Below are 27,355 nucleotides of genomic sequence, written 5' to 3' on the forward strand. Positions count from 1 at the left end.
TACATGACGTTTGTAATTTATCCCTAAATTAAAGATTTCGCATTTTACTCTAATTAGGTAGAAACCCCGTTTATTTTTAGTGAGCATAAAATATAATATTTTTTAAGGCATCTCTCTCTCCCCAATGTAAGAAAAAAAATAAATGACCCCATTTTGATTTTAAGTCCTAAATTGAATTCTCCCACTTCCCTCCCGCTGACCAAACTACTATATTATATTGTCTGGCGAAGGTGCCATACGGTCGTACACTACATCACTTTATCAATTTATCAATTTATCGTTTTTGTTTTTATTTCAAAGCATGATTTGTGTTCGGAATTATTTATAATGCGTAGTGAACGTGATTATTTTACACATGGTTCGGTTTTTCCTATTATTTTTTTTTTATCCAGTTCCTAGTTATTAGCCAAGTCACCGATTAAAGGTCGTCAAGGGTAACATAATATTATTTTAATATAAACAAATAAGTACATAAACGTTTTAAAATCATAGTTATTGGCAATACGTACCTCAGTTGTACATCTAACAATTATTTGTTCATTTAATTTTTCTTACACAACTCAAACTAAATTTTTTTTTAAATACGTATTTCCTGTATCTATGTATAAAGTAAAATAATGTCAAAAGGGTAGTAGAATTATTGAGTACCTACCTATCTATACTTAATGGTAGAACATATTATAATTTATATGATTATTATAGTTCACGTCTAAGCCAAAATATCGATATATTGATTTTCACTACCCGTGATATTATATTATTATTGGGGGAAAAACGTGTGTAGGATATTTAATTAATTTTCCGTATTATAAACGTAAATATTTTTTTTTCTTACTGATTATAGTTTGATATTTTTAAACCGAGTCCCTATCGTTACTTTTCTGAGAATTTGTTGAAGTGCATTTTGTCGAACGACTCAAATATATATGAACATAAAATATTTAATATATGGTTTGGTTTTTAGTCGTCAATACTGTGTATTATAAATTTGATATGATATGATATAGTTTTCAAGAATAACATTAAAGGACGGGAAATTATTGATCTCATTTAATCAATAACGCAGGTATACGAACACATATCTTGAAAATGGTTCACATAACGTATAACCTATTAATCTTAGACAATTAATCGAAATATTATAATAAATGTTTTGGTCTTTGAGTATTTGGGCAACAAATTTAATCGTTCTGTCACTTCAGTTGAACTTTTTGTTATCATTAATTTTTTTATCTGAATAAAAAAAACTTTGGGTCGTTCAAAATTACTCATAAATAATAAAATGTTATAGCTGATGCTAAATGTACTTAGTTAAATTACTAAAAATTAAAAACAAAACAAAAAAATATTGCGCTCTGGTATTTATTTTGTTAGTTGTACTACTATGCAAAAAATACTTTTCGCTTATACAATTGGAATAAAACGTTGTTGTAGGTACCTACTATCACAATAAAATCATTGCTATCCAATTATTATAAAAGGCGTGATTTTATTTACATTGAATGGATGTTAAATATATTTTATTATATTATGACTTTTCTTTAGGTATTCGTTCAGGTTCCAAACGTAAAGTAATTTTGAAGCGTGACCTCACAGACAAAGCTCATCGAAGTAAGTATAATAAATCATTTGAATGTTCTTTTAGTAACTAATCTGTTATAAACAAATTATAAATAATTTATGATTTAGACATAACAACGTAATTATTCTTTTGGTTCAAGTATTAAAAAATATGTGGTAGGTAAATGTTGTTAGAATAAACCTATATTTTCTCTAAAACTATTTTAAATATTAACAGTTGAGTTTTATGAAAATACTTGTTTATTTTCACATTCATTAAGTTTTAATTCTTTTAACAATTATTTTAAAAACATTGATGTTAAAAAAAAAATACTTGTTATAACTCTCAATAGGTGTACCATTTAAAATAATTTAATTATATGTTGACTGTTATTTAAAACATAATTTTAAATTGTATTAAGTATTTATAAATAATAAATAAATATTAAATACTTAATAATACTTAATAATTAAAAAAATAATTTAGATTATATCAATTAAAAATAATTGAAGATTGGTAAAAGTGATGTGTCATGCTTAAAACGATTTCAAAGCATAAAAAATTGGACAATAAGCTAAAATGTGATATTTTTAACATATCTAACTCCTTAATATATGACATATATCTATATAAAGTAGATAAGAGTTTACTAGTAGAAAAAACTTATGAAATAATACGTAATTTTATTTTGAATTTTTTTTTAAGGATTTATGACAAACTCATTTTGGATATAAAAAAATAATTATTTAAAAAATATCTTTTAAACATAATATATAATAAACTAAGCATCTCTTTTCCAAACAGCGAAATAAAATGATAGGTAGTTATACTGTGTACTGATTTTTTTAGTTTATACGTATATTGATAATATTAAGTTTTTATTTTCCATATCAAGAATCAATACTATACCATATTATTATTTATTTATTATTTTAAATTTTAAAGAAAGTATATAATAATATAATACTATTATATATGTTACAAACTTATAACAAAATATAAATCGAATCTTAATAAATAAAAATAGTTTTAAATGCTCTATAGAAAACTCTTTCTTGATTTCAGTAAATTTATTTTATAGAACTAAATTGTTTGATTTATAAGTACCTACTTCTATAAGTATAGCTTTCTTATAAAAATAATTTTCTATATTAACAAACAGTTTATTTATTCTATATTATTTATTAATATAATTTTAAATCACATAATGATACGAATAGTGATTAATATGAAAATAAATATCATTAAATCGATTGTATAATTAATTCTATCAATATTCTTCTTCTTGACTTAGCATTTGATTTATTACTGACTTTGTTTTTCAAACTTAAAGCATATTTAAACTTGAAGTGTTTAACAAACAACTTAAGATGAAAATAAATTGTTAAAATTATAAGTTATAACACAATGTTAAATTTGAATTCAAACTTTTTATAACATTATTTATTTTTATACCACAATTTTGAAATCAGAAATTACATTTTTATATAAGGTTTTTTGTGAATATAAAATTTTATAATTTTAAATGTTCATTTGTCTGTTTATTTGATTTTTTTTATTTATCAATTATTTAAATTTTTAGTATGCCTTCTAAAGAATTTTATCATAAGTAAACTATAATTTTATGAGGTTTATTTATTTACATTATTAATTTATTTTAAGATGTTATATTAACAAAAAAACACAAAAAATAACATATAATAACAAATAGTAATTGACTTTTAATTACAATATAAACAATTATATATATAAAAAAAACACTTATAATAACACTAAAATTTTATGATTTTTGATTGTTCATTTAATAATAATGTACATATGATGTACAAAACACTTAAGTGGGTATTCTCATTATATATTTTATAATATTATAACAATGATTGTGGTAAACATGGTTTATTCCCTCAGTTTATACAATAACTTCCAAAATCTACAAGAAATAGTTTAAAAAAAAATTACAAAAAGTCTATCCTTATTTTTTTTTCTTGACAATTAATATTAAAATCAAAATAACACGAAAAAAAACTTTAGGAATTATTCGCTTGGGCAGTTTAACCTTAAAGAGAAATATTCACTAATTACGCAGATTTCGACATCATTGTGTACATATCGTAAATATAAGACAACGTTAAGCATTCTAGTGACAAAAAAATATAAAAATGTTTCACTCAATACCTCCCTCAATTTGTTAGATTAGACAGTGCGATGAGATTGCTGGTCGTTAAAACAGTGCCCCATTCACACTTAAAAGTTTTTTTCTTATTTTTTTAAGCTGTCAAAGATAACTCGTAATGACAATGTCGTGCGATTCTTTTTTTTCTTTTCATCTCTTTAGCTCGAGGATTTGGCATGAGAGTCGTGGGAGGTAAGATTGGCCCAGACGGACAGATGTTCGCGTCGATTGTGTGGACTGTTCCGGGTGGCCCAGCAGAAAAATCTGGTCTACAGCAAGGCGATAAGGTACACATTCGCGTCGTCTTCACGCGCACCGCTGCTACCAATCACTAAACGAGTTTTTTTTTTTTATCATCCACAGGTCCTTGAGTGGGCTGGTGTGTCGTTGGCCAATCGCAGTTTTGAAGAGGTGTGCGGTATCATCGACCGTTCAGGTGACGTTGTGGAACTATTGGTGGAACAAGGATATGAATTGTAAGTTTTGTATTTTACACTTCTCTCCGGCCCTCATAACGTCATATTCTAAATTCTAATATAGGCTTACCTAATATTGGTGTATGGACATTTTGAGTTAAGTGATATATTATATAAAAATTAGTTATTAAAAAAATTTTAATTTTTAATTTAAGTATCTACGCGCATTCATTAAATTTTTTTTCTCAATAATTTTTATTTTATGAATTTTATAATTCGTAAAAATAATATAAATATCTTTTAATGAGTTTTTTTACAACTAATTATATAGAACATTTTTTATAATAAAAAAATTCAAAAATATTTTTCACTATTTTTTAGCTCTCGCATATTAATTAATATGAAAATATTAAGATTTTATTTAAAAATGTAATCATTCTTGTTTGGTTATCGCATTTTTTTTTTATCGTATTTAAAAAAAAATGTTTTACCTACTTTAATCATAAACATAATAAATACAAAATCACACACTAAACTCTTTATACATATTGCAAGATATTAGTTAGTAATATCACAGGGGAGAATAATATATTGTTTTTTCCTTATATTCCATTGACATAATCATTTTATTTTTAACTTTATTACTAATGTAAGTATCCCTGTATATAAGCTTAAGTTTAATTTGTGATTCGCGTTAATACTATTGATAAACGATTAGTGATATATATATATATTTTTTTTTTAATAAATCAAAATATTTTTCTTTAACAATTAATTAAATAATATGGGTATGTCATATAACTATAATATTAATTGTACATATTCCAATATCTGTTAAATCTAAAGGTAAGCAAGTTAATAAAAAATAAATAGTGTAAGTAGATAATCAGTTATCACTCTGTTGTAGAGATTAAATTATAAACAATTGCATATAAATGATTCTAAGCGAAGATGGTAAATCAGCCTATATTACTAAGTGAATTTTGTGATATTCTTAAATTGTTTTTATATAGTGATTTATTTTACTATTAAGGATACGGTATTTTGTATTAATTATTGCTAAAAACCTCACTATTACCACAATAATAGATATTTATATCATATAGAATTTAGTTTGTGGTATAAATCGACAATAGAATAAAATTAATCTAAATGTTTGGAAAATGTCATTGTTTATAATAATATACCATACGTAGAAGTTTCAAATATCCACGAAATATATTTTTGAAATACAACACATATTTATAATAGTAGTTCTTCGTATAAATGTCTTATTTTGGACTTCAATTAAATTTTAAAAATATCATGACTATGTATTATGTATCTTAAAATATCTTGAAATGCTTAAAATCACTATTTATTAGGAAACTATAGTATTCAATTTGTAAGCATTTTTATAGAACAAAAAATTAATACTTATAGAAAAAAAACCAAATTAAATTGTATAATAATAGCTCAAAAAGAGTTAAAATATTTTTTAATTATGTCATATTATAATATATACAATGCTGTAATAAAAATTTTTTGCTGAAAATTTTAAATATCGATGGTTGAATTAAAACAAATTAAAAAAATCAATTTTATCGAGAACAATTAATTTAAATCCTCAAAAAAAAAATATTGAAGTTGAAAATCAAAAAAATGTTTTATTAAAAATCATCAGAGTATAATAATAAAAAACACAATCACACATGAATACATTAATCGCTTCGCTCAGAATCTAAAATTAGTTATTTAATGTCTATGACTTAAATAATTAATATTCTAAAACATATATCAGAAATCTTAATATGATTATTGTACTTTGTCCATAATAATAAGTGATTTAGCGAAAAATATATGTTTCTGGATCTTGTGTTTCCAGAAGAATTTGCGATCTACTCGACGAGCCTGGGCCAATGACGTCGAGAAAGAACTCTGGTGAAGCGATGGGTTTGCAACTAGGTCAGATTTTATCATAATTTACACATTATTATAAATCTTTGTTAGTTTATTTTTTTATTAGTTTAATTCAATTGAGTTTACGAACGGTATATATATACTTAGTAGGTACATATTATAATTATTATTATTGTAGTTCGGTATTCATTATTTATTTCTTACTGTGAAATATTTACCGACGCAATATGACGATAATATAAACATCGATATTATAGAGTAGTGGAGACGCTTAATGAAATTTTAGTATTATTACTCAAGTTGTTGAATCAACGATGCAAAAGCGCAAAAACATTCCTGATTGCAGAATTTACGGACGCTGTTACACCCACAGAAAAATTACGCCCTCGTGTTATACCAGCGACGATACTCGTCACAATTCATTTTTTTTCTTTTTATTCATAAGATTTAACTTTGAAGTTTCCAATTCAATATTCTGTTTTAAAGTAATGTCAACAACAACAACAACAGCAACAAAACGGCCACAGAATAAATTATAAGTTATAACAAATTGTTGTCAACAAATAGACATATATTTTACACATTCATACATCGAACAAAAATTATAATATAACTTTCTGTCAAATTATTACTTAGAATTTTTATTATGATGATTGTTTTTAAATTAATTTATTAATGAATAAGAAAAACTCATTAAATCGAAATTTCAGATGGTTCAGACTCTCCGGCGTCCCCAACGAGAAGAAAACTACCTAAGACTCCGGTATAGAATTTAAACATTAACGGTGTATGTACAGTATAGTAGTTTCGATCCTTCAGAAATGTTATCTCGTGAACGGCTCTTGTTTTTGAACATGAAAACAATACTAATAATAATAACAATAATCTCTATCAACATTCGAAATTGTAACATATCTATATATACGGTGTTTTTTTTTTTTTTACTATTATTTATTTTAAAATCAATATTTGTTGTACATTTAATATAATATTAATTAAATAGATTATATATTATATATATATAAATATATATATGCATAGGACATACAACGGATGATATGACGTATTATATTATTCAAATGTAATTATACAAACGAGTAAATTTAACTAATAGCTACTTTTCAAATAACCATAATAATATTGCGTAATATAACCATTGTATCATATTATACAATACAATATTTATATTTCTGAAGGACGATGTTTTTTCTGTATGTTGATTTAAGTAGATAGTGCGTGCGTTTTTGATTTGATATTATTATGATTTTATTTTGTTATTTTGCCGGTATTATTATTTATGTAAATAGGCCAGTTTATATCTATTTGATGTATAAAACAGTACTGATAACTGATAACTGATATATATAAATAATATATAATATATGTGAATACATATATATTATATACTATAACATTATACAAAGATATAATAAATCAAAAATGGCTACTTCTCAAAGGCTGTGCTACATCAGAACAATACTACCGAAATCCCTGAATTCTCCCGAAGTTTCTGTTACTAGGGATAATATTTTATATAACATTATTATTATAATAATTAATCTTTTACTTGTACGTAAGACTGATTTTTTGGGTTTTCATTAGCTATAAAAGTTATAGGCATATTAACCGATCCTGTTTAGTTAATATGTCTATTATGATAAAAACGGTGGTCAATGTATTAATGATCTATTAATTATTATATATTAATAATCTTTTACATTATTACTTCAATGATATGAAAATTAAGTATTTTAATCGAATATCGTAAAAAAATATATTTTCACTATGCAAATGGCTTAATGAGAAAATCTTCTGCTGATATCGAACATCTAAATAAAAGTGGTAATAAATTATTATTAAATGTAGGTACCTACTATTAAAAATATAATATATTATGTCTGTTAAACAAGGGTAATTTGTATTATATTCATTGAGTGTATTTGGTATATTATACTTTAACTTATAATAATAATTCTGCTTAAGTATATACATATATACATTAGCAATATACTATGTAAATATAAGTCCATTAGTAATATAAGGTTAGGTTAAGGAGAGGGAATCCGTCGACGGTAAATTTCAATCCAGAGAGATTCTGAAATACGGAGAATATTAATTTATATTATAATACCGAGTGCATGATGAAATATCAAGTCGATTATCATTTATCATAAAAAGTTAAATGAGTAGATAAATAACATATTACTATAAAAATTATAAACATAAAAAATACACGTGTTTAAATATGCAATATATAATTAGTGGGAAAGAAAGAGAGAGGAGTCTATATTGTGGATATATAATATATATTATATTATATCATATTACACAACATAAACCATAATATACAATTAATACGATATTTAAAATATACACATATTCATAATTAACGATGTATTATACATTTATATATCATAATTATAATCATAAAACCCTTAAATTTTCGAATTTTAAATTACACTATAGGAAAATTAAAACTGTGCCATATTCAAATCAATATTTTTTATTTAATATACAAAATTATATAATTATATTACTGTGTGAATAATGATTAGTCTTACATTACATTTACGTTAGACTTGGTAGCATTATTATTCAATAAATTAAACGAAAGAAGCAAAAGTAAATTTAAATACTTTACTTTTTATTTTATTCATAGTGGTAATCAGAATCGCTTTGGAGTGCACTTTATCGGATTTACTTAATATTCAAAATATTCTAATGAAACATTTCAATAAAATTTATTGCGAATAAATCAGTTTGTGATTTGCTTATCAAGAAAATACTCTTTATACTGCATCGTTGACTTCCTGACGGATTCCTCTTACTTACTTTGTTTATAGAGAATTGATTGATTTCATGATATTTTGTCTCTTAATAAAATATACGATTACATTTATATATATATTCATCAATATTTTAAGACGTACCTACACTTACATATTCATATTATTCAGACAAATGTGGTCCTTAAAATATTTAATATTATGTAAATGATATGATAATAGTTAAAACATTACCTAGTTTAGATTATTAAAAATTATTGGTTTTGTCAAAAATTTAAATAATATAGGCAAATATAATAAATACATATTATTATTAACTATAACAAATGGCAGTATTTTTATTATTATTCCAAAAAAAAAAAAAGAAAAATAAGAGGAGAAATAATTATTAAATGTGGTGAATAAGATCATTCAAATATATAATTTTTTATCATGAATATAATAATATATTGAGTGGTTGAAGTACTGAAGTAAAATATAGTTGCAAGAAACACAAGCCTGCCAAGTGAATGGACAATGCATGGCCAGCAAATCTCAAGAGAATAAATGGTCAGCTAACCTCTTCAATATGTATATAAATATGTATATGGCATACATTTTGTTTTATATACAGGGTGATTTACTTTTAACAGTTAACACTTATTATTTCAAAATAGGTTTAACGTGTTTGTTTTAAATTTATTTTTCAAATAATATTAATAATATAATATTTATTATTTTATTTTATATACTTATATACTTTTTATAATTATTAGTAAAATTAATTATGATTACTCAACTACTGGTTCAATATTCATTTTTGAATTTTGAATATAGATATAAATAATAACATTATATATATGTAAAAAAAATTGCTTTTAGATATAAAATTTAAAACGTATGTTGTCGTTCAAAAAAGATAAAACATATTAAATATAAATAATTATCTATAAAAAATAAAAAAAAGTATAGATTTTCGTTTAATTGAAAATGCTCATTAGAAATAGTTATCAAATTAGATGAATTATTTACGAGGTAATTAGTATTAACTGTTATACAATATGAATCACACTGTAGTACACAATAATATACGATATTTATAAATATAAAATTCATAAAAAAAAAAAAAAAAATATTAAGTGATCCTTACATACATTATCAATATATTTATATATATATATGTGTGTGTGTGTTTGTGCGTTTTATATACTTTTTATGTATATACTATGTGAGTACCTACCATCGTTATTGGACACACCAAGCTCACCCTTGAACATGTAAGTTTTTTCCTTATTTTATACTTATATTGTCATTAACAACATATATTACATATTATTACATGATACATATTATATACTTATATATGTATATTTTTTTTACATACTTCACTCAATACGAATATATTATTATTCACACCTTGCTTGTCACGCATCGAAGCAAATTATGACTAAAATTCTCGTTACCGTAGTTTTCTATATTATATTAAACGGCGTTTTGTTGTTTTTTGTATAATGCAATATATTTGTTTGTTCCCGAAAATTCTGATACCTATTGTTTATGAATTGACGGCAACACGAATTCACGAATTCTAAAATATTTCATGTTTCGTGATGCAATCTTTATGGCAAGTGGACCAAGAATACGTCATTATTATTTTACGTTTATTAAAATCGATACAGTTACATATTTTTATACTTGACAGCGATGGTTTTTAATTCTTTTTTATTACTCATAAACTGATATAATATTATTATATTATATATTTTCATAACCATTATGATAACGATATGCCAATATTGTTAAACGACAGGCGCTGTGTTATACATTTACAGACATTCATCATCGAGGTGTTTTTCACGGGCGTTCATCGAAGATATTATGTTTTATTTTAACTTTGAATATTTTAAAATTTAAGTAACAATTATTACGATACGTTGTTTTGCGCTATTGGTTATCATACCGAACACAACATTTATATTATTGTAATGTGATATTTCGAAAAAATATCGTTTGGAGCGTAGGAAAAAAAATGATTCAATTTCATAATCCAATTTTTTTTTTACAGAAACACAGCAATTCGCTTTTTAAATAATTGACTATAGTCATGGTTTGCTAAACTCCGTTATGCAACCATTCTTTGTACTATTTTTCAGCTTTTCGTCGTGTGCTTGACATGTAATGTATTTTTTTCTCATATACATACAACTAATACATAAAACTTTTTTTTTATCATCTTGCAGCTTGTTATTCAACTACCTACCTATTATTATTATTACTACTACGTATATTATTATTATTATTAAAACACATACATTCGCCTTTGTGATTGTTTTACACATATACACGATTTAGTTTGGGTTAACATTAGTATACTTTTACCTAATTATAAAATTAGGCCCTATCATTACATTTATATTATAATCTAATGTATTGGTTTAAGAACAAAATGTTTGTAACATCCCATGTTGTGTTATTGGTTGTATCCATGCAATCATTATTATTATTATTATTATTATTATTACTATTATTATTATTATTATTATTATTATTATTATCATTATTATTATTAATATTAATAATAATAATTACGTATCTTTCGAAATCATCGGAAGATTGTTTTATATTTTGTTTGTTTTTGATTTGATACATTAAACATAACCCAAGTTACGCCCCACATAATATTATAATAGCGTCCACCGTATTATGATTCTAAGCCCTGACAGCCTTTGAATACCTACTTTTTTTATATATATATATAATGTATGTTTTATACATAGGTATATACCTACACATACAATTGATTAAATACTTGTAAATCTAGTTATACTTACTTAGTTTATGGATTACAAGTTTTGTACATAAGTATTGTGCCGTACGACCAATACATATTACGTATACATACGTACGATCATAATTATCGATTGTCATCAAGCTATTTTATTTTTTATTTTAATTCTAGCTTTCAGCATGCGTGCTTCTTCATTGATTTTATTAAGTACAATATCCTGTATATACAATTTTAATTAATTTATAATAACAATAATTAATTAATTAATTTACGAGTCGTAGACATAGATCGTACTTATATATTATATAGAAAATGTAGTATATTGTGTTTTAAAGTATCGCTAAATAATGATTTATTTAATTTTTGCATGGAACGATACATTACTTTGCCAACGTTTGATTAAAAAAAAAATTATAAGTTCTGAATCAAACATATTTTTCATAAGAATTATATTGTCTTGTAGGTTTTCTTTTTAATCAAACTGCTACCTTTATAAGATATTTTTATATTGTAACCATTTACATTCTATTTCAGTGCACGTAATCGAATCATACCTTTATAATAATCGTACATACAATTCTTAAAATTGTATTTATCTCGTTTTCGTATTTTAAAATTACCCGATTTTCCAGACGTCTGGTATGGCTCAACCCATCCCTGAAGATTCTATTCGAGAAAGAAATATCATTGGTGGTATTCAAATGCAAGTCTGGTACAGAGACGGAAAAAATGAATTGTCTATATCTGTCTTGGCAGCTAATGGCTTGCAGATGAGAAACGATGCTGATTATGGTTCACTGCCCGAAGCATATGTGCAGATAAAACTTCTTCCGTTCACGTAAATAATAATACTATACATATATAGTATCATAATTTCTACAATAGATAATCTCAAAATCGTTATTATAAATCGAATGAACAAAAAACTACATTATGTATTAAAACAATAAAATATAATCGATGCTTTCGTTGTCCATTATATTATAGATAATTCTAATAAAAAAAAAAACAAAACAAAACAAAAATACTGAAAAATTAAAAAAACAAAAATTCCCTTCACGTGTTTACGTTTTATCTTAACTGATCGATAAAATAGGCAAAGGAAATAGAAAACCATTCCAAATATTTAACATGGAGAAAAAATGAAAATAATATAAATATAAATATAATATAAATTCTATAATTTACTAATAATATAAAATAAAGTGATTTTAATTAAAATGGTCCTGCCTAGGGAGTTGAATAAAACCATCCATCAAAATTCAATAAAAAAAAAAACTAATTTAAAAATGAAATTTATGTAAAAGCACTTTTTAAATATTTGAAACCATTAAAATATAAATAATATACTCACGGCGTTATAATATTTTGTGTTAAAAGTTTGAAAACACGCAAATGATTTTGGTAAAAAATAATATTTTTACTTAGTATTTTTTTTATAAATGAACAATATACATATATAATTTTATAAACATATTATATATTTTTAGACGTGTGTTAGTCGTATGAATACCGAATTACTTTTTTCATTTAATTATAATAATTTTTACACATTTGCTATTTCTCTTCGTTTCATATAGTACCTACTGAATAATATAATTTTTTTTCAAATAGATTTTTACGTGGCTTTCTAATAAATAAGTTAATTATATATTTTATGAAGTAAAGTTTCTACGCTATTAAACCTTCTTTTCGATAGTATGAATATGTTTGGTATACATTTCAATTTCTATAATTAATAGGTATCACTTAAAATTAGTATTTAAATTAAAGAAAAATTGTTGGATATTTAATAATTAATTATTACTAATGCAGTTGTTAAATTCTAAATAAATAAAATAACATTGTATATAGGTAGCTAATATAATTATGTATAATAAATTATTTAACTTAACTACTTTTACAGTTACTAAATATTTTCGTAAATTTATAACGTAAACCTACTAACAGTTTTAAATTTTAGATTAACACAAATTATATTCATATTTAATAAGCATTTTTAATTAATAATTTCATAATTTTAAAAACTAATTGAACTATAAAAATAATTAAAATCTACATTTGGATTTTCAGGAAAAAAAAACAATTATTTTATGTGCTTGAATATTTCTATTCCCCTCCTTTTGCATATTTTAATATACTTAATTAATTTTTTCAGGATTCAGTATAATTTCATCTGAAGTATAAAATAATTTTGTAGATATTAAAAATATGATATTCCTTAAGAATTAATAATTATTTTAAAAGAGAAAAATAATACAATAACCCTACAATGTACATTAAAAAATCGGAAGTGTACTTTCATTTCCCGGTTAATTTATTAAATTAATATTCCTACTTATCTTTTTGTTTACCATCATAATCACATAAACACAGATATGAATTTTTAGTTTTTACCCAAAGAAACTCTAAATCCCATTTTTTCCCATTTCTATTATGTAAATTAAACTTTTTTTATTTTCATTTGCATTACGAAATCTATTGTTTTTTTTCTTCAAATCATCATAATATAAATTAAATTTGTTGCTGCAATCAAATTGATTATTAATTCTATATTATATTATTATTATATTTCATATGGAATAGTATTTATATATCATAGTTTGATTCATACAGATTTAACACTAATCGACAATAAATAAGTTTTGGATATAAAGTCTTATTAAAGACTAAAAATTAAAAAATATATTCCATTTAGGAAATATAATATTGTATATCGTTTTTTTTATATTAATTCTCATGATACTTTCTATAATAAATTATTATAAAATATGTATAACTATAATCGTTTATCATAATAATAGGTCGTAATTTGTAGAAAATATATAAATATGATTTTTCATATAATTTATTCCTGATATTTTTATACATAATATTAGCTTTGAATGTTTTGATTGCTTGCAAAAGTTGTATATATAGTGCGATTCATATTAATGTAAAATAATTTTGAGAATTTATATTTAATTTACGTATTAGCGTGGAGACAAATATTGTAAGGACCGAAGTCGCAGAACCATCATTGAACCCTATATGGAATACCACACTTGAAATGCCGAATGTTCGTTCTGAGACATTAATCGAAAAGCAAATGGAAGTCATACTTTATGATTACAGACCAGATAAAGACGACGTCATATTAGGTAATATGAATAAATAATAATAATAATAATAATAACACAGTTTCCGTTTATTTGACTTTCTTTATTTTATAGGCGAGTTTGTTGTAAATTTACAAAACGCACTTTTAGACAATGCGATGATATGGTATGAGTTGGAGTCACCAAATCATAGTAAAGCCTCTAAATCACCTAGAAGCTCAATTTCTGAGACTGGAAAAGGAGGATTACGGAGTCAAATCCGTTCAGTATCTGGTACATATAATTATTAAGACGATATCATTTTATCGACCTAACCTAACATTATAATATAATCACATAAATTGCAGAAGAACGCGAACTCGATGGATTCTTACATCCAGATCACGCTTATATGGCAAATTCTCGCCGAGGGTCGAGCCAGTCGGAACAGTTGGACGTTGAACCGTATCAGCTGAACAAGGATTTCTCTCGGTCGTTGCCAGGGTCTCGTCGTAGTTCATTCCAGTCAATACAAAATACTGACAAAGGTAAATTTCAGTTTTCGTTCATTTTATTCTCAGTTTACACGCCTTTGAAATCATACAGATCCTGAGCTAACGACCACTCCTTACACGAACAGAAGTCGGCGCAGGAGTTCATGCACACCCCGACAAGATCCGGATGAGATCCTTAAAAACTTAAAAGCCGTAAAAGGAGAATTGCTCGGTCGTAGTATGAGCATTTGTGGTGATAAAAGAGGAATGCGAAGTAATTGATTGAATTATAGCGATTTATATTATATTAAAATAACACATTATACAATATTGGCTTAATATGAGAAAATGTTACGTTATATTTTTTGATAAAGGGGGTAGCCTGTGTATGCGACCACATAAAGAGTCTGTTATGGAAAAACCTGAACCAACGTCCAAATACGAAGACGAAACAGTTGGGTGTGTATAATACACAACAATTTAAAAATGTTTGTACTGCGTTATAATTTTGACTATAAAATATATTTGTATTTGCATTTCAGTGATTCCATTCGACTGGGTCCGGGCCAAATTATGCCACGTGGATACGGCATAAGTTCAGGTAACGTCATGCAGAAGAATGATGGATGTATTATATTAATGAATTAAATATGAATAACGATTAACGATTTTTGATGTATGAAAATATAGGTTGTCATATTGAACTCAAACTAGGATTACTAATGACCAAAGGTCAGCTTGAAGTCGACGTGGTGTGCGCTCGTGGAATAAGAGCCGAAGATTCGCCACCAGGTAAATATTAAAATAATAAAATTAGGTTTTTTCAAGTGTACTGCAAGACCTCTTTCCCTTATAAATGTACAAAATATTTTAAAATGGTTTTCCCTTTTTACCCAAACATATTATATTATCCTTTTTTATACACTTTTCTAATCAAAGCTTTGTAGAACACTTACTTTATATTTTTTGTTTTGTATAAATTATTTATAAAAACTACTTAAATTTACTCAGAGAGTACCGCGAAGAGGTTGTTTCCAAAAAGTTTATATTTTTGTTTATTAAAAAAATATATATTATAATCCGGTTTTAAAAATAATAAATTGTCAAATTATTATTAATTTATATTGATCGATCAGTATATTATATAGAACAATATCATAAAAATAATGCATTTCTCCTGTGGAAATTTATTGAAAGCTTTGATAAATCCTTCATTTTCGGCCTTTAATTTTTTAAAGAACCAACAAAATAATTTATAAATAATAAATAAATCTCTTCATTACCGGTAGTAGGCTGTATAATAAGACATTATATTGGACATAGTCTATTCACTATAGTATAACATATACAGAATAAGTTATGAAATTTGGCGTAGTGTTCAAAAAATTCTATAATTAATGGTAAACGACTTCATAATACTGATAATTTAAAAAAAGTGTCTCCCATAGTCTTAATAATGGAGTGGTGGGAGAAAAAGTTATAATATTTTTGTATAAAAAAGAAAAATAATTTTAAAATATTTTGTTGAAAAGAACATGGGTGGAAAAGGAAAGGTCATTTTTGTGCGAAAAGAATCCCACCCCGTGTTGTATTATCTATCTAACTCAGCGATTCTTAGACTTTTTTTTATTCAAGAACCCTTAAATTTCTATAAAAAATCTAAAGCGCCTCAAAAATCATAAATATTACTTTTAAACAAAAAAAAAATAATAATAATAATAAATCATCGAAATCATTACAATGCAACTAATAATATTGAATTGAGATGTGTCCACGGGATATGAAACATATTTAAATAACATGCAAACACAATATTATATCAGCGTAAGACTGGGTTCACATTTAACTTCATTAAAGTTTATACATTGCGTTTATTATAGGTAGGTATTTAATTAAACGCACGTGGTAATAACTAATAATAATAATAAATTGTAAAAGCATTTCCTTTGTGGGCGTGACTACATAAAGAACGACAACAAAATAGGTGCGCTAAAAGCATACGCGGTTGCATTTATATACATGGAAGTACATTAAAATCACACTTAGAAGTTTTAAAATTTAAATTTTCAATTAATTATTCAACGTATTTTAAGAACACCAACATCATAATAATATGTACGTAAGTGCGTACTGTGCAGACTCGTTTAACTATGAACTTAGTATACCATACCATTATTGGATGTACTTGTTTTAATTGTATAGATAGCCATTTTAAATACAAAAGTGGTAAATTCAAAAGACAATGCAAAATTAATTTACTGGTCATATTTTATATAAAAAAATTGTAGTGTTGAAACTGAATATTTCTCTTCAAACAATTGTTGATATTTTATTGTGATTCAAAAACAAATAACTATAGATACTTGCAATTTTCATCAAACGTTTATATGGTATTGTTTTCTATAAAAGATAAAATTTTCTGAATATTTTAACTCTTTCCAAGCTATTTATAAGCATGAGAAATTTTTAGTTTTTTTTTTTAAAGAATTATTACCGATAATGTAATTTAAGCCTTGAAAATGTAATATAAGAGTCATTATAAGTTTTTATATATACTTAAAATATTAAAGACATATGGCATATTTTTTATTTGAAGTTTAAACAAAATTATATATTTAAAAGACGAATAGTGATGTTGATTATTTTGTTAATTTCGTGTTTAGAAAACAAATTGATAAATCAAAATTACTTGAAAAAAATTGATTAGTTCGAAAATAGTATTCAAAATAGGGGTTGCCATCAAAAAAATTAAGTTTTTGTTGCGCATACCCAAAATGCATAAGTTAAAAAAATTATAACTTATAAGTAATATAAATTTATGATCCATTAGTCTAGTTTAACTTCCCGCAAACAGAATTGAAAAATATTTACAGGTTGACGAGTGATAGAGTGTACCTGTTTCCGCAAACGAACAATATATATTATACATCCATTTATTAACTTAATTTTAGTATATAAAGTAGGTAGGCACCTACATATTTCACGGCATAATACCATTTCGTACTAAAAGTTTTAACGCTAACATTTATAATACTATATTTGATTTAAACCTGATAACATTGAGTTTTCTTTTTGCCTCTGTAGATTTAAATGTTATGTCCCATCTGAGTTTAACGTCTTGAATAATCTATTTTTGTTTTTTGTGTTTAGATACTTACGTGAAAACGTATCTCCGAGAAAATGACCGTTGGTTACAGAAACGTAAGACCCGCGTGGTCCGTCATAACTGCAATCCGGAATACAACCAAACACTTAGGTACTCCGCGTGCGATGTGTTGGGCAGGTCACTACTAGTGATGCTTTGGGAACGGCAAAAAGGCTTTGAGCACAACCAAGGTTTGGGCGGGGCCGAAGTCACCCTCGACGCTCTGAAGCTGACACAAGTCACCGAAGGATGGTATCCACTTTTCCCTATACAGAGTTTAGGCTCTGACTCCAATGACTCTCCGTGACGTTATGCCATGAAGTGTCGTTTGTAATTAATATATATATATATATATATATCAACTTATCTCCAAGTACTGTCATCTTGGGAATTATAATTACGTATTAATTGGTTTCTCTGGAGTTTTTATTTTTATTTTATCATTATACTATTGTGATCCTGCAATATATACCTATTAAATTTCTAAAACGCACACTTATTATAAATATTACTGAACTCAGCTATAAAATATACAAAATGTATCATTATCATATAAGAAACCAAACCGCATGATAAAATTCAATTTAATTTACGTTCAGAAAAAATGTATTTTCTTGTAATTATTTTCAATTTTTTTTTAATCATCGTATAGTTTCTAAAAAATAAAAATAGTATATTAGTATAACTAACTGAAGAGAAATCGACGTTACATTAAAGCATTATTCAAACTATACGTGACATTTTGATTTTAAATAAATATTGGTTTTAAAAATATAAATTATTTGGGCATTTAATCAATTAATAAGTGTAGTAGTAATAATAATAATATTATTATAATAAAAAAATCGAAAACGAAATTACCTAATATTTCATTATAAATTATACCCTATAGAAAAAATAAGTTTAGATGTTAAGTCGTTAAGTGATATTATTTAAAAGCCATAATCACGATAACATGCATGATATTGCTAATTATTATTATGCCTTTATTTTTCCTACTACTTAAATAAATATTTAAATCACAAATAATAACTTTTTTTTTAAAATCATTTTTACAATATATTATAATTTGAAAGTGTAGCGTATCATACCCATTAAAATATTGAACTAATAACATTTATAAAACGTAACGTACACAATATTATTACTGTTAATAGACCGATATACTATGTAAAACACATAATTATTTATACTTATAATTCAATATTTTTAATTAGGTGTTTAAAGTATATAATCAGATTAAAATACGGTTTATTTAATCAAAAATTTATTTTTAATTATCTATAGTATTTTGAATTTTATTTATTTTTTAAAAATTATAATTTATTTCATAATATCCAAATAAATTATGTAAAGAAATGAATGATAGACATTTTATTTGGATACGATATAATAATAACTCAATCATTTATGAGCTATTTAAACCATAATATAAATATGGGACCATTTGTTAGAAACAAAATGGTTAGGTTAAAACATATTTAAATAGTTATACGAGGATAATATGGTTATAAATTATGATTATTGAGCAAAATAACTAGTATAATGTTCTATTTATTGTTCGTGTTAGTTGTGATATGAACGTACTAGTGAAAAGAAACGTATGTAAGTTAACGGTTAATAATAATGTAATTAAGTTGAATAATAAATGTAAACATAGCAAGTGTACATTTCAGAAATCTTAAAGTTTATATATTTATACATATTTTTACTTGTGTACTTAATTTATTAGATTATATCATTACTTCGATTATTTTTTTTTATCTATTGAAATTGTTATGTTGTTATATAAATAATTATTTACGTACTTTCAATAATTAATTTTTACATTATGTTAATAAACTTTTTACTAATTGTTTAACTGAACGTAATGTTGTCTTGAAAATAATTGTAATTGTCTATTTGAGTTGTTAAATTAAGTTAACATTTGCAATGTTCAAAATGTTTGTATTCGATCCACGCGGGCTTATGAAAATATTTTGCCAACAAATATAAATTAAACTAAGTTAAATTAGGTATATAATAATATTATAGGGACACGATGTAATAATATAAGTCGTATATTTATTGACTGTCTAGTAAAACGATTTTATTGAGACAATCTCATATACATACGTAATTATTATGGATACAATATTTAGAGTAATATAATTTATACATAATATAGTTATTTTGCAAATTATTGCAATGTAAATTGAAAACCATAACATTAATATTGTATACATTTCTGGTGTAGATTTTTATTGCCTATGCGTAGTTAAATGTTTTATATAATTATACGTATTTACAACTAATACATTTTTCGATGTAAGAACTCAATAATAATTAATATGGTGCTTTGACACAGTGGAAAAAATATGTTATTAATTTTGTTTTAGTTAATCTGCTGTGTTTGACCACCATTATTTTAGTAGAATGATCAAATAACAATAATTATTACTCAAATTATATAATTAATAATAATATTACATCCATATAGATACCCATACAAGTATAGCTCGTGTACGATTTTATTTTTATTGTATAAATATTTTAAGAAAAAAAATCGTGATTCCTACCTATTAACACTGGTCTTAGTTTAATTTTACCAAACTGATAATTTGTAATTTTTGTTATGTTTCGAAAGTTACCATTTGATTATAATTAAGTCACTGTTTTGAATATGTTCGTTATTCAATAGTGATACTTTTTATTATTATAATTTGACTTTTTAATGTTTATTGTTTTGATATTTTATTATATAGATTTTTTTATATTATTGTACAATTAAATTCATGACAATCTTTATTCGAAACTATTGAATCACATGTAGGACCTAAAAAAATATATCGGAACCATGATAATATATAATATAATATATTTATTTAAAAATATGTATATTAGCGTAAATGTTAGTTGTTAGAAAAAAAATATTTATCAAATATAATAAACATGTTTTAAACAATAATATAATTTGTGTTATTATCATGCAATATAAAATAATACAATTATCTATATTCTTTTCTATATTACAGATAAAATTAACGACAAAACGAAAAAAAGGTAATATTTTATGCAATGTTAGAATTGGACGCAACAAAATTTTAAAATAAAAGGTAATATTTAAAAATAATTGTATTCAATGTTTAAATAATAACCTTGTGTATAGTGTTAATATTATACACCTAAATAATACTCGTATGTTAAATTCTTAAATGTTGAACTTTTAACACCATTCTAACAATCAAACACACCTTTAACGAATACAGACTGTTAAGCGGAAAACATAGATGGGAACTCAAATTAAGTCATCAAATAGTGGATAGTCTAATTCATAATTTTAATAAAATTCAGTTATTGGTAAATTGGCCCTCAAATGACCTTATCTCTTTAAATTGGGTCCTGGAAAAAAATATATAAATTAAAATATATGTTGTTTTTATAATATCAGGTTTTAAATAAGTAATATAATATGATATAATAATTAAAAAATTGAGTCATGGAAAAAAATGTTAGTACGTATAAATTTCATGTTTTAGGTAAAAACTTAAATGATAAATATTTAACAAATTTGTCATTTGTTCCCTTAAGTGTTTTTCTTTACCAAACGTAATTTTCTTTTTTTGTATTGTACTTAGTAATTTAATATGTGTCTCAGATTGTACTTGTAATATTTCACCCACATACCAAAATTATTCAAAAGTAAATTGTATAAATACAAAATATTAAAGTTTTAAGTTTTAATATTTTAGACCTAGTCACGCCAATGGTTTATAGCCGGAACCAAACTTACTTACTACCTTTTTATACCCGGGACTCAACTTGCCGCTTTCAAAATGAACACAAATTATCGCAGATCCAATTTAGGTACTACCTAATAAAAACTATTTTAATTATATAAAAAAAATTAACTGATTTTTGTATATTTGTTACTATTTACTGCAAGAATAATTTATGGTAAATCTTATAATATCGTTTAATATAATTAATTATGTATGATAATTTTATCTATATAAATTTAAAAACAAATAAATTATTTAGCATTACATAGCATAAAATAGAATTTCTTTTTTAAATTCATAGATTTGAAGGCCCTGGTGTAATTATTTCTGGATACGTCCACATTTTTCAAGAATCGGTTTTTAAAATAAAAATATTTAGAAAAAAAATCTCTATCAACGGGTGCAAAAATCAATACGTCCAATAATATTGAAATAAAATGGTAAAAACTGATTTTTTAATTACAATTCGGTGCAATAACTAGATATTATGTTAATATTCATTAAAACAGTATATTATATACATTTTTTTTTTCATGCCAAAGCTTCTATACAAATTTTGGTTTTCTATTGGTTGCAATAACCGGATATAAGTGAACGTATTGACTACAGTAAAATATTTGTTGGTTAGTTGGTTGCAATAACTAGGTACGTCTAAAAACAAAATTATACGTATCCGGTAATTTCGACCATTGAAAATGTACGATAATTATCATAATTTTTTAGTTTTTTATAAATATTATGATGAATATGAAATTCAAACAAAGAGAATTTGTTTAAGTAATGTATCTTATTCTGACAAAAAGAATAACACCACGTTTTTGGTTAATTTACCAATTTTATATAGTTTTTTTTTTATGTTTCCTTCATTTAAATCACAACAAATTATTTTTATATTTTCTTGCTTTTTGTGATGTATCCTTGGGTTTTCTATAAAAAAAAACTCCTGCGTCATTCATTATGTGATTGGTTATTATCTCGTTCACTTCGTGTTATTGTTTTCTCCACAAGTTATAGTTCCTTCTGTTATAAAGGTGTGTAATTCATCTTCAGTGTGTCTCAGCGTGTACCCGAATATTGGCCATCTTTGATTATTTTAAGTATCATGTGAGTACCTATATTGACTATTTAATTATTACATTCGTTGTTTAGTATACGCAATCTCTTAAAGTGAATTATAAACTGAAAGTTGATAAATAATATCTATCACTAGAGTGTGCCACTTCTCAATAAAACAATTTTGTTGAATACCTATAAATTATAATATAATCATTTATTCACCGTTGAGCAATCGGCATTTTATGATATAATACTATAATAATTACTGTAAAACTATATTTTGAGTAGAATAAAATGTATTAATTACAATCATTTACATACTATTAGTATCACTAAAATTGTAAATATTATTGTTGGAATTGCAGCATTTCATTAAACTTTAGTTTCGCACTCTAGCGCAACAGTGTGGACACCGCTTTAGCCATTTGCTTATATAAATTGTACGCTAGAGAGCATCCATTGAATTTCTATTGAAAATAATAATATAATATAACATATTTGTAATTATTAACTTTCCGATCGTATGTTATGTACAAATATGAATTGTTTTTTTAACCAGGTAAATTAATTTTACTATAATATTAATAATAATGCGATAGATTTTTGTAAGATATAATATCATATACATTTTAAAACGTTGAAAATTTTTTTAAAAAATCTGAAAATTTCCTTCAATATTAAAACTTTTCATTTTCATATGTATGATAATATATTTGATAGAGTAGCAATAAAGGTATAATTTATACATTTCAGGTTCAGAACGGAATTATTAATGTGTCAAATTACAATTATGTTTTTTTTTTATTTTATTTTTTTTTTATTTTTGTGTCTGTCCCCACGTTTTGGGAATATTCTTTGATAGCGAATTACGATTTAGGATAATTAATAATACAAGATATTTGAAAAAATCAATGTACAAAATTTCCCAGTAAGTACTTTTAAAAATAATCAGTTATAACAAAAACGGTAATTTTCAAAACTAGACTTATAATATGAAATAATAATATTATTTTAATGATAATTATCCAGACAAAGTAGCTTTTGCTGTACAGCATATTCATGTGCAAGAAAAGCTGTTTGGGGCAGTGGCAGGGGCCCGCCAAAAAATAAGAAAAATAAATTTTGAAATATTTTAGATATACCTATTAAATTATATTTTATAATTTTTAGTATTTTAATCTGCAGGTTAACTATTAATTATCTAGAAATAATCATGTATGGGACAACCGTATCAATTGAAATAATATTATGTTGTTAGTTTTTTTTCAATTATAACGATTAGATGTATCTTTCTAGACTAGATTTGATCGCAATATTGTGCAACGCACTACGTTATACACTATATAGAATATACATTGAAACATTTGCAGAATCGTTTAAATAATATTGCAATAAAAAATACATTATTATTTTTGACTTTTGATTAATTATTATGATAAATGTTGTTATTAGAAATTTTGTATAGGGCTCGCAAAAATATTAAGTACAGGAGCCTAAATGTTGATGTGAGGAGCCTGGTCGTGTGGCGTGAATAAGATACGTCACAAATACATGTTTTTTGTTCCATTTTAAGACGCTTCGACGTGATAATTTTTTTTATCGATTACCTAACAGCAGTTGGTCTACGTGAACGGAAAGCCACCCTATTTCAATTTTTATTTTTGTAATATTTAAACTAATTTTTGTGTAACTAAAGGTGTAAACAACTTTTTCCACTGAGGTAAAATTTATTGCCATAATTCTTCCATAATATTTAATATTTCAATGTGTTTATAAACGCATTTTCCTTTGTATACCATCTTTGGTGTTTAAGTTTGAACCCAATCATCCTCATCACTAAACAAAACACACCGCGTTTATATACCTCAGTTGCTACAAAGGTTTTTCATCAATCGTATACTACATCGTACGTAAATAACTTGCACTTTGTTGTATCCGTAAAATCTTTACTTGGCTCGTGTAAGCATTCACACACGTTATTTTGCTCGTAAATATTGCACGTTGAAAGTCATGGTTAGGCCACTATAGGAATATAAACACAGTGTGTGTGTTTGTATGTGTGTGTATGTGTGTGTGTGTGTGTGTGTGTGTGTGTGTGTGTGTGTGTGTGTGTGTGTGTGTGTGTGTATAATAACTATGCAATTATTTATTATTGCGTTCAAATTTAATACCTTCGTTACTCGACGCCTACAATACAGCAGATACAACTCCCCGTTATTTTTTTTAATTTTAATTCTGTTTTTGCTATCGTTGATTATAATTTATGAAAACAGTACTCAACAATTTTATTAGTTGGATAAATAAAGTTTAAAATTATTTTTTTTTCTATTATTCTAAAATATTTTTTGACGTGAATATCAACTACAACTACAACTTAGTTAAAAGTAAAATAGAATAATAATAGAATATCTGTAACGGATAGCTCACGATTTAAATCCATCACTTTACGTTTTATAGATTAGGCACTTGTTTTTTAATTAGGATAATATCTACAGGTAGTGTATATCGTACACATTGCACATAATAATATTATAGTATAATAATTATAAGAAAATAAATATGTAATTTTCTCCTTCTTTTATAGAAATAAAGTCAACATTTAATTACATAATATAACATTGCAATAGTGATTTATAATAATATATTTATTATATACATTCAAATAATTACAAGAAATTTCAAAATAATCATTTTATTTTCAATTTAGTAAAATATGGTTTATTTTTTTAATATTTTAATTCGACGTATTATAGCTGGTATTAGAATGTTTTAATTTAAAATTTTACTTACTTTTTTTTATCAAATTCCATAATGTAACTTAACTGCTCAAATAGAAAAGGTTTTATCTTTATTTTTTATAAAAGGTTTATATATTTTAGGTTCTATTTTAAATTAGACACTAAAGGTATTTATAAAAAAATATTTTATTGATGGCTATTTATTATTTAAATCATTTTTTTTATAAAATTCAAATTATAAAATAAGTTTAAGTTTTCAATCTAACTATTTAAATTTTCGAGTTCTACAACTGCATTTAAACAAAATAAGCGCATAAGCTTATATTCTAAAATCAATTAACAGTTTTGTATCAGCTAAGACTTAAATCTCGAAAAATTAAAGTGGCGAGTACAATAATATATATTATTTTAATAATGCTTTAATAGTATGTATAATATACTATATTTTTAATATATACCACCTATGTATATTAAAATTTTACTGATGTGATGTATTACAAATAATACCTACAACGAACAGTTAAACAACAAACTAATTTAAAGAAAGTAATAACGGAAGTCTTACTATTGCACTTAAATATTAGTGTTAAGAAGTTGTACATTTGATGTGAAAAACAATGCAAACGCAATTTGATATGTTGTGTTATACCTCACACAATATTGTTAAAGTTATAAGATCCACCTTGTTTATACTATATACAGCACACGTAACGGTACTTTTTATTTAATAATTTTAATGTATCAACGTGAATAAAAAGTAGCTACCTATATTTAATATTTTAACACATATAACTATTATTTGCTTATTGATTTTATGTAAGTTCAATGTATAAACGTATTTATATATTGAAATACATTTCATTATTTATTAACATATAATAATAAATTGTTCCCTTAGGTTGGTATTATGTGATGTAGATTTTATCGTATACTGAACAATGATTAACTTGAATAACGATTTTAAATAAATCGTTTAAAGTATAATATCGACTAGATATATGACTTAGAAAAAAGCGATTTTAAGGTTTGTTGTACAGACATTTAAGCCTTTTTATTTTAGGAAAAATGCCAGATTTGGCAAGCGATAAAATTACCTTATATTGTACATCAAAAAGATAACAAATCTTAACCGATTTGGAGGGTTATAAATATTATAAAGTAAAAATAAGAATAATATATTAACTTTAACGTTAACACCATATACCTATAAAATTGTTTTATTTTAATATGCTCCAGTAGGGCGCAGTGATTAATATTTAATTATAATAATATCAGGTGTGATGTTGAACAAAGTTTCAGCTCGTAAATTCTACATTATTTCAGTAGTTTATTTTATTTTGAAAATGTATTCGTTAAATAATCAGAGGATGGGAAATATTTAATGTACAAAGTGGATTATGTGATTTAATTAATGGTTTAACAATAATAATTTAACGAATATAATCGATAAACTAATAATTACTTATCAGTGTTCTATAATGT

The 27,355-nt window shown here is 24.4% G+C and overlaps 1 protein-coding gene across 2 annotated transcripts in view; it reads left to right on the top strand.

The window, feature by feature from the left end:
* The window catches only part of LOC132920352 (regulating synaptic membrane exocytosis protein 1), a 187,858-nt gene extending 166,731 nt beyond the window's left edge, over positions 1 to 21,127 (top strand). Inside the window, exons 11-24 of one of the 2 annotated variants that reach the window (XM_060982679.1) lie at positions 1,546 to 1,611; positions 3,897 to 4,021; positions 4,098 to 4,210; positions 6,015 to 6,094; positions 6,760 to 6,812; positions 12,235 to 12,440; positions 14,579 to 14,742; positions 14,815 to 14,973; positions 15,048 to 15,227; positions 15,286 to 15,447; positions 15,548 to 15,632; positions 15,716 to 15,774; positions 15,864 to 15,965; positions 18,324 to 21,127. In XM_060982679.1, the coding sequence (XP_060838662.1) occupies positions 1,546 to 1,611; positions 3,897 to 4,021; positions 4,098 to 4,210; positions 6,015 to 6,094; positions 6,760 to 6,812; positions 12,235 to 12,440; positions 14,579 to 14,742; positions 14,815 to 14,973; positions 15,048 to 15,227; positions 15,286 to 15,447; positions 15,548 to 15,632; positions 15,716 to 15,774; positions 15,864 to 15,965; positions 18,324 to 18,625 (1,856 nt within the window). In that variant the 3' untranslated portion in view covers positions 18,626 to 21,127. The remainder of the gene's footprint in view (positions 1 to 1,545; positions 1,612 to 3,896; positions 4,022 to 4,097; positions 4,211 to 6,014; positions 6,095 to 6,759; positions 6,813 to 12,234; positions 12,441 to 14,578; positions 14,743 to 14,814; positions 14,974 to 15,047; positions 15,228 to 15,285; positions 15,448 to 15,547; positions 15,633 to 15,715; positions 15,775 to 15,863; positions 15,966 to 18,323) is intronic. The other variant, XM_060982678.1, reaches the window with a different exon arrangement.
* Positions 21,128 to 27,355: the final 6,228 nt, after the last annotated feature.

Source organism: Rhopalosiphum padi, chromosome 2, assembly GCF_020882245.1.
Source record: "Rhopalosiphum padi isolate XX-2018 chromosome 2, ASM2088224v1, whole genome shotgun sequence".
In the NCBI taxonomy this organism is placed as follows: Eukaryota; Metazoa; Arthropoda; class Insecta; order Hemiptera; family Aphididae; genus Rhopalosiphum; species Rhopalosiphum padi.